A 14,689-nucleotide genomic window follows, 5' to 3' on the forward strand; every position below is an offset into this window, starting at 1 on the left:
TGCATCCCAAAGCACAAGTAGCCAGCCCAAAGGTAAGGCACACCCAGAGCATGTTTCCGATTCTCGTATTCTAGCGCTTGAACAAGAAAACAAGGCCCTCAAGAAGGAGGTTGAAGAGCTCCGGGCCTCAATAGCTAAATTAGAAAGCGGCCATGGAATTAACTTGCCGAGCTCACCGGCACTACCGACAACACGCTTACAACAAACAATCCACAGCACACACAAACGCAAAGCCTTAGACAGCGACAGCGCCACGACGGAAGAGATTGAGATGATCTCGAGCGATAAAAAAGCCCCACTGACAAATGCCGAGTCCACGATAACTCAATTCAACGACAAAATTGATACGGTGGCGAACACGCTTGCAAGTTTATGGAAATCTTTAAGGCTTACACTGACAAAGCTGACCAGAGGTTCGTGAGCCTGGAAAAGATGGTAGCCAAACCACCTGTGGTGGCTGCTCCTCAGAACCTAAGCGCGGACAAACCGGCGGTTACGGCAAGCGTGCCGAGCATAACTTCTAGAGGTAAAGTTTGACCAGTCAAAGCAAGCAACCTCGCGGAGGTAACAAGCCGCGACGCACAAAAACTACAAGCTGCTTGGTGGCTGACCGTAACGAGATTAAGATCTATCAGAAGAACTGTAACTCACTTCAGAAACGCGAAGAACCACTAACACAAATATTGCTAGCCTGTAAAAAAACCCGCATATAATATTTCTACAGGAATGTGGAGAAAGCAAAACTGCTACAAGCATTGGCACACAGGGGTACAGGGTAGCCAGGCCAAGACGCGAGAAGTTGCTACAGCAGAACAAGACGCGAGCAGTGGCTACCTTCATCCGGAAGGACATAATGTTCGCCAAAAAGGACGCCCCCGTATACAAAAAAGGCCTGGAAAAGGTCCTGGTGGAAATCTTACCACACAGGGCAGCTAAAAGAAGCATCTTTGTGCTCATTGTTTACAGTCCCTCCTCAGATAAGAAAAGAGATTTTAACAGACTGCTTATCTCGGCGGTAACAATAGCGGGTGACAATCTTCTCATAGTAGAGGGCGATTTTAACGCCAGGAGCACCACGTGAAATACTTAAAAAGTGGAAGCAAATGCACCACTTTAGCAAAAAGTGCGAGTTCGCTGGACTTGCAGCTTATAAACAACCTTGCCCTTCATTCAAGAAAACGTGATTTGGTACAGCGGGACACAATGCCTTACTTAACCTTCACCAAGAACGTCAGAGCTACCTGAGATAACCTCGCCGAGTACCCAGGTAGCGACCACATTATCCTAGAAATTACCATTGAGAACGAGGCGAAAGCGCCAAGCAAGTTCAAAATCACAGACCTTGGCCAGTTCCGTAAAATAAGAGAACAGAAGGGCAGTACAGAACTATCATATGAAGCTCTCTTAAATGAATTGAATATGGCTGTGAATGAGGCCACCAAAAAAGTTATGACTGATGAATCCATCCGGGCCATGGACTCTCACATGGCCAGTTTGCTGAAGAAAAAGCATGACCCAAAAAAGCGTGGCGTAAAAACAAGTTCAACAAACACGCACAAAAATCGTGATCATAGCCACGAAATCGAATCTCACGCCAAAATGCTCTGCGCCCAGCAGCGGAACAACAAATGTGACGAAGCAGATGGCTAAATTCGGAGGGGAAGAAAATGGGGGCTGCTCAAACACCTTATGGCGAACAGCGACAAACCCACCTGAAGCGCCACACAGCTGCTAATTGAACGATTGGTGCACAAGTACGCTCAGGATAGTGCTGGATCTCAAGCTCTCCTCAAAACGGTAGGCCAAAAATATTTCCCCCTGGAAAGCAAAGCAGTAGCCTGGGAAAACAAAAATCTCTCATGTGGAGGTCGGTCGCAAGAAAAGCTAGGCAAACCATTCAGCAAAGCTGAAATATGGTACGCTCTGCAGCAACTCTATGGCAGATCGGCGCCAGGGTCAGATGGCGTCGACAATGAACTTCTACGGAAATTGGACGATAAAGCAATTGTAATCATTACTAAGAAGATAAATGAGGCATGGAAAAAGGGTACCGTGCCACAAGAATGGCGTAGTGCCAAGGTTTCGCTCATACCGAAAGCTGGAGAACCGCTGAACTTCGATAACTTAAGGCCCATATCACTCACATCTTGCGTTGGAAAAATGGCTGAGCATGCAATACTCAACCGTATCACGAACCACATTGAGAGCATTGGGCTCTTTCGACACAACATTATTGGCTTCCGCACGGCACTGTCCACACAGGATGCCATGTTGATGTTAAAAGAACACATATGTTACGGGCTCCTCCCCACGCCCAAAGTCTTATTAGCCCTGGACCTAGCCAAGGCCCTTGACACAAATAATCATGAACTCATACTGGGTGAACTTTCGCACATGACCTTAGGCGAGAAATTCTGCAATTATATAAAGCCTTTCAGGCGAACCAAACCGCCGCCAGACGCATAGGAGAACAATGCGGCAAACTCGAACGACTTGGAAATATCGGCATCCCACAAGGGCCAGAGCTCGCTCCATTGATCTTTAATGTGGCGATGCACAGGTTGTGGAGAAGCTCGCTCAAATGCCATCCGTGCACCATGCCATATACGCGGATGATATTACCGTATGGTTCCCATGTGGCCTCTCATATGGTGCCTTGGAAGGAATACTTCAACAAGCACGAACTACAACCGAAGGATTTCTTAAGCCAACTGGACCCGCACTCTCCCCCACTAAATCTGCTCTAATGCTCTTTCACGCTCGGCAAAATTCGCACGAAGAGGAGCAGCAAGTATTGTTCAAAGCTGAAAACAACCAAACCATACCGCAAGTATATATGGTTAAGGTACTAAGACTAACGTTAAGTTCCACGGAGGGCAGAACAAGGAAGCACTGAAGCGCCTTGAAAAAAGCACGAACGAGTTTGCAAGAGGCATTGCTTGAATCGCCAACAAGAGAGCAGGCCTCCTGGAAGACAACATCATGAGGGCGTATCACGCCTTTCTCGTAGATCACGTAACATACGTGTTCCCGTTTCTGAAACTTACAAAGGCTGAAATCGAAAAGGTCACTTTATGCTCCACAAGGGGCTGAAAACGGCCCTCGGCTTGCCCAATAACACGAGCAACGAGAAACTCGAGCAACTCGGTTTGCACAACACAGCCGAAAAACTTTTTGAGGCTCAGAGAGTTGCACAGATCACACGTCTGTCGTTGATGAAGGCAGGCCATCTCATCCCACGAGACGCAGGCATTTGCCCAGTTTTTCAACCAGAGATAAAAACCCAACTTGGTAATGACGTGAGGAAACACATTATGGTTGAGCCAATCCCCCGCAACGTTTACCCAACATACAACAAAAGGCGAAGGAAGGACGGAGCGAGAGCGCTCATAAACAAGGCGAAAAACAACACGCATGCGCTATTCGTAGATGTCACCCGCTACTACGGCAGGTAGGCGTTTGTCGTAGCGGTCGTTGGTATAGACGGTAACCTCATGAACGCGGCAACTGTCCGAACAATCCATGACCATGAAGCAGGAGAAATGATGATCGCCCTAGCCTTGCAGAGCTGCTAAGCTTACTCCACAATATACAAAATATACAAGACGGTGGCGCGAACGTTTGCGGCTGGCCTAGTAGTTAGAAGGACTAAAAAAGTCACCGCTGTCTGACAGTACCGCTGTCTGTTTTCTTCTTTTCTTGTCCCTCGTTATTGTCGCTGTTATTTATGTGAATCATGTCGTACCAACTCGCCCAAGAAACCAAGTTAGTCACCCTCAACGCAATAAGAGAGTACGAGAGCAAAGAAAGCCTTATTAAAGAAGAAAAAGCTCACATCTACGTATCCAAGTTCCCAGCCTACGTGGGACAGTTACCTGTACTCGACCACTGCAATCCCAACGAAGAGTTCAACCGCCTGGTGTATGAGCTCACACACGGCGCTGCGGACAATGACCACTCGACGAGTGAGCGGTACAAGAATCACTGCAGCCAGGACAAAGCCCTCACATACAACGAGATCACTTCGCATTACCGGGGACAAAGACGTGCCTTCCCAGCATCGCACCCAAAACTTAACAAAGCCCAAGCTCTAACTCTAACAAGATTGCAAACACGTGCGTACATAACACCATCCACCTTACACAGAGTTTACCCCGACACACCACCCACAAGCTCCCTTTGCACTCATCCCTACTGCAATTTCGAACACATGCTTTGGCTGTGCCCTACCCAAAGCGCAGCACAACTGAATACGCAAGAGAGTTGGGAGGAAGCCGTCAAGAGCCACGAATACAAGCAGCAAGTACAGGCGGTCCAGAGGGCCCGGGAGATCGCTACAAACCTTCGGTTGCCAGCGCCATCCTGGGCGGAGGCTCCATGTTGAATTAAGGGTCGGAATGACCCTTTCTCAGCCTCCTCAGGATATCTTGAAATGAAGTCAGTCTCTCTCTCTTTCTCTTGTCCCTAATCTTCTAAAGGACCGCTGACACGGGCGATATAATGAGCGAGATAGATTTATATAAAGACACACAACATCTAAAACTTATCGAGGGAAAATATAACCTAGAACTTGTTTAAAGTCAATCTTCAAGATCACGTGCGCGATTGACCATCATGCGGAGCCCATTTAGACTCTAACAGCATTGCTGGGACATTGTAAATTGTCTACAAGCTTGTCTACAACCGTCGTGCACCTGTGCAAACGAGGTTTGCAGCCGTGAATAGAGGGTTGTAAGCTCCCCTTTGCGACAAAGAAACACAAATTTTTTCTGTCAGTGTTATTTATTGCTGATAGATAAATTCTGGAAAACCGATTGCAAAGCATGCAAATCTTCAGTGTGTATTTATTTAAAGGGACGAAAAAGAATGACCCAGCGAAAGCCACAGCAAAAGTTGTAACTGAGCTGCATCTTGCGTGCTGCGTGTGCTGGGTGAAGAGTGACCTTTCAGAGGATTTTCTTAACAGTCTGGGTAATTACTAGAAGCAGACCTGTAGGATACCCACTACGCCATAAATCAAAATTTTTGTGTAGTAGGAAAACATTCTCTATGCTATGCTTTGTCATTGTTAGAAGAAGCGCACTACCCGTTACATACTTGCAAATTATTTTGCGTAACATTTTATCATGTGGCTGACGACGATGAAGAATACAACCTAGCGCTATCGTAATGGGTTGTACAATTCAACAGCCAACTCAATACGAATTTACATTGTGATCGTCTGGCTGTCCCTTTGTTGTTCTATAGCGCGATAATACACACAATATTGCGACTCCTTTCCTTACATGAAGCCTGCCTAGGGTCTGTTTGAAACAGAGTTTGAAGTACCTGCATAACTCAGTGTTAAAATACTTGGTTGGTGCACAGGAAACTCGGGTTTGAATCCCATTGTATCTTTGGAGTTTTTTTTCACCAAGTTTTTTTTTGTTATTTTGCGCGATAGTCGGTGGCGGTGGCAGCAGAAAACAAGGCATACGCCAACCTTGTTGTGATTTCTTTCGCTGTAATAAAAGCCTTGCAGTAGAAGCTATTCTGGCCAGCCTATTCGGATAGCACTAGTCAACATTGTAGCATTTGAGTTCTTTTAAGTGAATACGCCTTGTGGAAGTCTGTGCTTTTCACAGCAGAATTCTGCAGCGACAATTCCTAGAAACCAAAATTCTAAGAGCATTTACATATATATACTTAGGTGCCTCAGGGTTGTGTTATCAATTGTTACAAGTAGTGGTAAGGTTTATATCACCATTCCACATTGTGATAACATATGTAATTTCACACGAAGGCTCCCTATGGTTCAGCAAAGACAGTAAATGCATGCGCATTCAATGAAGCATTCATTAGCAGCACAGATGCGCATTCTACACTGAGGCTCCTCGACAGCTATTTGTAATTGTAGTCTCCGACCATGCGGGAGTACATGCTCGGTATTTTTAGGAGTACGTAAGACAAATTGAGTCATATTGTCGCAGTACAACGCGAACAAAGCACAAGTACGCCTTGAGGCAGCGAAAGCAGCGTGTTTTCAACAGCTAAGCCGCAAGATTTTCTCCTTTGTTGTTGAGTCAAGCCAGAGGCCCACTACATGGTGTCTGCTAAATCCCCACATTATCGTTGTCGTTCACACGCAGTCTCGGGTCATTTGCCTCCCTCTCAAAGAGCATCGACCCGACGCGAAGTCAATAATGCAGTTTTTTTTAAAGAAAAGTCTCACGCAATCACTCGCTGATGTAGGGCTTCATGCGCACTACCTGAACGAGTTCAGGATGGGGCTGGCGACGATTGGTACTACACGAACTGTCGGGAACAACTTCGTAAGTAACCTCACTCAGTTGTCGCAGTACTCGGTAAGGCCCAAAGTATCTTCCTAAAAGCTTTTCGGAAAGTCCTCGTTTCCGTACGGGTGTCCAAACCAATACTTTGTCGCCAGTTTGATAGACGACTGTTCTGCGGTGAGCACTGTAGCGGCCTGCATCGTGCTGTTGTTGCTGGCGAATCCGTAAACGTGCAAGTTGCCTATCTTCTTCCGCGCGTTCCGTAAACGTGTTGGCGTATGGGTTGATGTCGTCACCTTCGTGCGGTAGCATCGCATCTAACATAGTTCGTACTTCTCGTCCATGAACGAGGCTGAACGGGGTCAGGCGCGTCGTTTCTTGCTTTGCCGTATTGTACGCAAACGTTATGTACGGCAAGATTTCATCCCAATTTTTGTGTTCAACGTCTACGTACATCGAAAGCATGTCTTCAATGGTTTTGTTTAGACGCTCTGTCAGCCCATTCGTTTGTGTGTGGTAGGCGGTGGTCTTACGATGCGCTGTTCCACTCAGCACGAGGACGTGATCCAAAAGAGCTGCCATAAATGCGGCTCCTCGGTCTGTGATCACGACGGTTGGTGCACCAGGCCTCAGTACAATGTTCTCGATGAAAAATCTTGCCACCTCTGCTGCTGTGCCTCGCTGTATAGCCTTTGTCTCCGCATAACGGGTCAGATAATCCGTCGCGACGATAACCCAGCGGTTCCCTGCAGTAGAAGTAGGCAGTGGGCCCAAAATGTCCATGCCGATCTGGTAGAATGGAGGTGTTGGGACCTGTACGGGTTGCAGGAGGCCAGCTGGTTTAGTCGGTGGTGACTTGCGTCGCTGGCAGTCGAGACAGCTACGAACGTGGTGCTTCACGGCTGTGGTTAGTCTCGGCCAGTAACACTTTTGCTGTATTCTGGCCAACGTTCTCGTGTAACCCAAATGGCCAGAGCCCACCTCGTTGTGGCATGGTTTGAGTACTTCGGTACGAAGGGTTGCTGGGATGACGAGCAGATAGGCGGATCCCGTCGGCGAAAAGTTTCTTTTGTAGAGTACTCCGTCCCGTAAACAAAATGATGACAACACTCTTGCGAAAACTCTTGCCGCCTTTTGAGATCTGCCATCCAAGTAGTTAATTAGGCCAAGCAACTCAGCGTCGTCACGTTGTTGCTGCGCAATGGCGGTCGTGTCGAGGACACCGAGAAATGCCATTTCCTCCTCTTCAGGTAGGGTTGCCGACTCGATGGGTGAACGGGACAGACAGTCGGCGTCCATATGTCGCTTGCCTGACTTGTGTACGACTACAATATCGAATTCTTGCAGCCTGAGACTCCAACGCGCTAATCGCCCGGCAGGGTCTTTTAGACTTGTTAACCAGCACAATGAGTGGTTGTCGCTAATTACTTTGAAGGGGCGGCCATATAAGTACGGGCGAAATTTTAAAACCGCCCATACCACGGCGAGACATTCCTTCTCAGTTGTAGAGTAATTAGCCTCGGCACGTGTTAACGTTCTGCTTGCGTAAGCGATTACCTTTTCTGTGCCCTCTTGCTGCTGCACAAGCACAGCTCCCAGACCAACATTGCTCGCGTCTGTGTGAAGCATCGTCGGGGCTTCTTCATCGAAGTGGGCAAGCACTGGGGGCGTTTGAAGACGTTGACGCAGGTCATTAAAAGCAGCCTCCTGTTCTTCGTTTCACTCAAAGGCAACGTCGTCTCTTGTGAGACGAGTTAGTGGCAATGCGATGCGGGCAAAGTCTGCGATAAATCGGCGATAATAGGCACAAAGGCCAAGGAAGCGTCTGACAGCCTTCTTATTGGAGGGTACTGGGAACCGTGCGACAGCGGCAATTTTTCCAGGATCGGGTCGGATGCCTGCGTTACTGACGACGTGACCGAGAAACTGAAGTTCGTGGAAACAGAAATGACACTTTTCCGGTTTCAATGTTAGGCCCGCAGACCGTATGGCACGTAAAACAACTTCCAGCCTTTGTAGATGCTCGTCAAAAGTTGTTGAAAATACTACAACGTCGTCCAGATAGACTAGGCACGTCTTCCACTTCAATCCCGAAAGTACCGTGTCCATAAGCCTTTAAAATGTCGCGGGCGCGGAGCACAAACCGAAAGGCAAGACTTTAAATTCGTATAAACCATCTGGCGTCACAAAAGCGGTTTTCTCTCGATCTCTTGGGTCTACCGCGATCTGCCAGTATCCACTCCTCAAGTCCATGGAAGAAAAGTAGCGAGCGTGCCGAAGTCTGTCAAGGGAGTCATCAATACGTGGGAGCGGGTACACATCTTTTTTGGTCACCCGATTCAGCTTCCTGTAGTCCACGCAAAAACGCAGCGTGCCGTCCTTTTTCTTTACTAGCACTACAGGCGATGCCCAGGGGCTCTGTGACGGTTGAATTACATCATCTTCAAGCATTTTCGCGACTTATTGTTGTATGGCTTCGCGTTCCTTTAAAGCTACCCGATAAGGGTTCTGGTGAATAGGTCTCGCCGTGTCCTCGGTGATTATTCGATTCTTTGTCAAAGGTATTCGACCAACTCGTGAGGTCGATGAAAAGCAGTCGTGGAATTCGGCTAGTAGCTGAAGAAGTCTCTGTCGGTCATCCTCTGACAGAGTGGGACTAACATCGAGAACGGGTTCTGGTTCTTGATTAGGCACTTCGTCTAATACCGATAAACATAAACTGCCTCGCATGTCTACGATATTGTAGTAAGAAGCGATAGCTGTGCCCTTCGGAAGGTGCCGGCGCTCAGTACTGAAGTTGGTCAAAAGTAAATTCGTGCGCCCACCAGTGAGACGGACGATACCTCGTGCGACCGAAATGCCATGGCTAAATAGCAGCGAGCCAATTTGGTCGGCAATGCCTTCGCCATCAAACGCTTCGTGCCCTTCCACCGAAACAAGAGTGCATGACCGTGGCGGGACGACCACATCATCATCAATTATACGTAAAGTGTTACGTATTGCGTCTGAACAGTCAACCAAACCAGGGCTGTTGCAGAACGTAATTGAACGGTCCGGGATGTTGATGACGGCACCATATTTTCTTAAGAAGTCCATCCCTATGATCAGGTCTTTGCAACATGAGGTGAGGATGACAAACGTCGCCACGAAAGAAGAGCCACCGATGCCGAGTCTCGCTGTACACCTTCCGACAGGCATCAACAGCTGGCCGCCTGCTGTCCTCAGGTGAGGTCCCGTCCACGTAGTCTTCACTTTCTTTAGGCGCACGGCAAGGTTTTCACTTATGATAGAAAAGTCGGCACCGGTGTCAACTAAGGCTGTTACTTGCTGTCCGTCTACAAAAACGGTAAGATTTGTGGTCACAGTTTCGTCAACGTTACAACTAGTCGGCTTTACGGCGTCCTGTGGTAAGAGTAACGGGGGCCTTTTTTCGTCGCCTTGGCGGCCTGCAACCTCACCCCCGGAGGTCGCCGCCTTCAGTTTCCCCGGCGTGGACTTCGTGACCTCCTTCCGCTGGCGTCGGCTGTAGAGCCGTGGCGCGACGAAGGCGAATATGCCGGAGACGGAAAACGTGGTCGACGTCCCAAACCTGGCTGGTAATTAGGCTCACTGTCATCATTGTTGGCACGGCGGTTGTCAAAATGGAACCGAGACAAGGAAGGTCGTTGAGAATCAGCGTCCCGGCGTGGTGGGTAGTCGTCGTTGGGGCGTCGATCGTCAGACCATTGCCGAAGAGGTCGAAACGTGTCGACGCGGTGCCAGCAATGACAAGAAATTTGGCCGACACTTCCGCAGGTAAAACAAAGTGGACGTCTATCCACGGTGCGCCAGACGTCGGTTTTACGAAGCTGTGGACGCCGCAACGGCTCATAATGTTGTAAATGCTGTGTCTCGTTGGGAGACGGCTCTTCGTACGGCAGCATTTCGTAGGGTGGCACGACGGAAGGGCGCCGCGGTGTCTGTTCTTGCGGTGGCGACCAAGGAACGGCTGTCGATGGCTGGCGGTACGACGGCGGAACGGGCGGTGGGCGGCGAAGCGCGGCTGGGTAGCTCATGGGTCGCTGATCGTGAGTAGGATCAGCTGCCGAAAACGCTTGGCGTATTTCTTCGCGGACGACTTCAGCGACAGACGCCGTGGGTGGTTCCATGACCAGAGTCCGCAGCTTCAGCAGCTCTTCGCGAACAATCTCTCGTATTAAATCGCGTAACGAGCTGTGATTATCAGATGTCGTAGCGGCGAGTTGAATGTGGGTGCTGCTGGACAAGCGATCGTATTGTCGGCATCGTAGGTGAAGCGCCCGCTCGATAGCCGTAGCTTCTTTGATGAAGTCTGTCATGGTGCTTGGCGGGTTCCGCAAAAGTCCGGCGAACAATTGCTCTTTAACGCCACGCATGAGGTAGCGTAACTTTTTGTCGTCGGTCATGTGCGGGTCAGCTTTACGGAAGAGACGGGCCATGTCCTCAGCGAACATTGCGACCGTTTCATTGGGTTTCTGAACCCGTAGCTCGAGCATATGTTGCGCACGTTCGCACCGGTCAACATCGGCAAATGTGTCAATCATCCCTCTTTTAAAGTCACTCCATGTTGACAAACTGCCTTCTCTGTTCACGTACCATGTACGAGCACTGTCGTCGAGATAGAAATAGGCGCGGGAAAGCCTTTGTTCAAGAGACCACTGGTTGGTGTTGGCGACACGTTCATAGTGATCAAGCCAGTCTTCGACGTCTTCATGTGCTCCACCACCAAAGCGATCAGGCACCAGCGGTGAAAAAAAAGTTACCTGAGATGGGGTTGGTGGACTACTGTCTCGTAGTAACTGTTGTGGACTGGCGGTTGCCATTGGTAGATGTGAGCGCTGCCTTGTAGAGTGCTCCTGTGAGGGGGTGAACTCTGGAGGGAGGCTTCGCAAGCGACGACTGAAGCGATGCACGGGAGTGTCGACAAGTGCTTCTGGACTGGATGAACGGCTCCCCGTGGGAGTGTGGAGCATCAGGTCGTGTCGCGGGCCAGCACCTCCACCAGTGTCGCAGTACAACGCGAACAAAGCACAAGTACGCCTTGAGGCAGCGAAAGCAGCGTGTTTTCAACAGCTAAGCCGCAAGATTGTCTTCTTTGTTGTTGAGTCAAGCCAGAGGCCCACTACATGGTGTCTGCTAAATCCCCACATCATCGTTGTCGTTCACACGCAGTCTCGGGTCAATATTACTCTTTATTTTTACTACTTCTGCTATTGTTCTTTTTGTTAGTTTTCTTTCCTTTTCAGAGTAACTGTAGGAAAAGTGTATTTATATTTTATTTTAATTTAGAGTAAACCAGCGTACTTCGCAGTGTCAATGTTAGGCTTATTCACAGATATCCACCTTTTATGTAGTTTATAACGAATCTCTGCTCGCCGAAAATATGCAGTGTAGTCCTACTTGTATATATCATTGATTTATTAATTTATTGATTGATTGATTGATATGTAGAGTTTAACGTCCCAAAATTACCATATGATTATGAGAGACGCCGTAGTGTAGTGCTCCGGCAATTTCAACCACCTGGGGTTCTTTAACGTGCACCCGAATCTGAACACACTGGCCTACAACATTTTCGTCTCCATCGGAAATGCAGCCGACCCAAAGCCGAGTACCTTAGCCACTAGACCATCGCAGCGGGGCAACCTGGATATAACAAACTTGCTAAAAAACTAAAATCAGCTCAATATATCATATAATTGCATTAAGCTTTTTAATTAAAACATTATTTTTGGTGAAAAGCTCTGTGTGCCTGTTGACTTTGCGGCACTGCTTCTTCTGATGCTGTACGCTGTGGTCACGCCAGACTTCTTTCCTCCATATACATCTGTTTGATTAGTGTAAGCTTTGCCTACAGCGAAGTTCTTACATTTTATGGAAGCCATTTTGTCAACAAGGGAAGCAGAGGAGCGAACGGCCACCTTGCACAATGGTTGTGATGAGAAGGAATGATGGAAGGAAGCATGCAGTGGCTAGTGATTGTTTCTGCTTCCTCTGTGTACACCCTTATAATCGCACTGTTTGGTCCCTAAAATGCACGTAAGTCCCTTTTTTGTGCGAAAAATTGAACTTCCTTTGTGGTGAAACCAACATCTTAGGCCGTATCACAGTGCCTCATGTTGGATATATCTTGTGTTCTGCTTTTGTTTCTTCAATGTAGCGGCAATAAAATTACCTAGGAAATCATTGTAAAGCATTGTCATGTTACAAATAGTTCGATATGTAATCTGGTTAGACTGTACCTTATTTGGGAGTAATGATTGTTCAGAGGATCTAGGAAGGCAGCCACTCACCCCTGGCCTTGCTGTTTTTCGGACGCGGCAGGAGGTTCGCTCTCTGTTGCGCAAAGTCATACAGGAGCAGGTGCTCCTTACCCGCATGGAGAAGGAGACGCGGCTTCAAGGTGCACTGTTTTGTTGTCTGCAGAGCAGGCCTTTCATAAAGTGGCTGACTTCAAAAGAATTTATTAATTACTTATAGTAAATTGCACAATATTTGATTTAACAAAATTTTGTAGTGAGTTTTGTAATTATTGGAAGCTCCGATATTTCCTCTTGATTGTGCGGGGACATGTTCGTCAAAACCAGAGTGATATGAGCAGCACAATAAAATTTAACGGCCTTCAGCTGTATATACCGATGTGTTCGTTGACGAAGGCAGGCCATCTGATCCTACGAGACGCAGGCATTTGCCCAGGAGTAAATGAAGCTCCTGTTAAAGGGCCACTCAACGTGTTTGAAAATTTTTAGCTGACAAGCGCAATGCGTAGACGAGGCGTTCATGATCATGTCTGCCAAAATTTGCAACGCTACGCGTTGTGGAAATAGGTCAAACTCTAAGATGAACGTTGCTCCCTTCAGCCAGCACGAGCCCAAAGAATGAGGACATGACATGGGCGTATGAATGACTTACGTACACGGCAATGCAGTGACGTTGGTCCTCTACGTAGACGGCTCTGCTGTGACGTTGCAAACAGTGGCACGTGACATGGCGAAAATTACTTCACACGGAATACGTAGTTTATGTAATTTATGGCTTCAAGAGATAATTAAAGCTGTAGATAAATAATGAAACGCGAAAAGTAAATGTGAGCGTTCTTTTTTTCGCATTTTTTCTCCGTTGATTGCAGTGAGATGCGGGGCTAATGTGCCGGCGTTTCGCATGCGTTCATGTCCCCGCGGTTCTGTGGTCAGTGAATCGAGCAGACAGGCGTGTAACGCACCTACGCGTTCGCGCACTCATTGTGCTCATCTATAGCACCGCGTCTAAGCCAGCGTTTCCAAACCATTCCGCAGAAACAAGCAGAAGACCACAAAATAACGCTGGGTAAAAAGCAACACCGCTCGCGTGCTCGGGGGTTGGACTTATTTGGGCACGTCATGCGCATGTGACCATTTGGTCGTATGCCTGAGGGGGTGGAGACGATATTAGGTTTGCGAAGGCTACACGGAGGAGCAGCAAGGGTTCCGAGCTCGCCTCCTCTCATCCTCGTTTCGCGCCTCTTCAATGAACCCGTGTTCTCCGCTCGTGATGAACCGATGAAAAATTTTTGTGGAAAATGTTCCTCATCAGACACCCAACAACTTCGGCTGTCTAACTAAAATTTGGGATGAGGATTGGTGAGTGGCCCTTTAAACAGAACATATTTTCCTGGTCTCTTCAGGTTATAAACAAAAGGAATGCACCGTATTTAAAATTTTAACTCCCACTCTTAGCAGGGTTTGCTTTCTGAATGTCACTTCTAATTGACACTACTGTTCTCGAATCCAATCGAGACGTTTCTGTTTGAGAACGCACCCTACTGTAATCTTTACTTGTACACCTATTGTGTGGTGGTTGCGTCTTCTTACCGATAATTTACAAGCGCACCTTGACATATGCCGGCCAACGTTTGCGCACCTGCTCACTGCAGTGTTTTGAGAAGTGGTTTGATTTCCAGCGAGCCAGGATGAATCGAGCAGCAAGCGTTTGCGACTCGACCATGGCGAGGTTGAGGACGGGCCTTGTGATGCCGAGATGGCCGAGGGCTGGGACTAGCTCCTGGCGCAGCCACCGGGAGGCGGCATCAGCCCGGACATCCTTCAGTCTGAGCAGGTGTATGCCGAAGTTTTCTGTGTTTTAATGGGATAACAAATATATGGGCACTTTCACAGGAATTTTACCATCGCGGGCATTTTGTGTGTGAGGTCCAAAGATTTGTATTGCTCAAGTAGCAACTGTGAACCTTAATCATAAGGGCACAATTGTGAGAGCTAGTGCACATGGTGTCTACGCAGTTGACATCCCTTCTTAGCATACATAAGCAGATAGCTCGTATACATTCTTTGCTCTCATTGCTTATTTTATGTTCAGATGACAGACATCACAAAAAACAGTTCCACATTTTGCCTATACCGGTG

The 14,689-nt window shown here is 48.0% G+C and overlaps 1 protein-coding gene across 1 annotated transcript in view; it reads left to right on the forward strand.

The window, feature by feature from the left end:
- LOC142776358 (uncharacterized) overlaps positions 1 to 14,689 on the forward strand; it is a 67,123-nt gene that overhangs the window by 31,303 nt on the left and 21,131 nt on the right. Inside the window, exon 5 of the mRNA XM_075879877.1 lies at positions 14,230 to 14,384. Coding sequence (XP_075735992.1) covers positions 14,230 to 14,327 — 98 coding nt within the window. The 3' untranslated portion in view covers positions 14,328 to 14,384. The remainder of the gene's footprint in view (positions 1 to 14,229; positions 14,385 to 14,689) is intronic.

This window comes from Rhipicephalus microplus, chromosome X (assembly GCF_043290135.1).
Source record: "Rhipicephalus microplus isolate Deutch F79 chromosome X, USDA_Rmic, whole genome shotgun sequence".
NCBI classification, from domain to species: domain Eukaryota; kingdom Metazoa; phylum Arthropoda; class Arachnida; order Ixodida; family Ixodidae; genus Rhipicephalus; species Rhipicephalus microplus.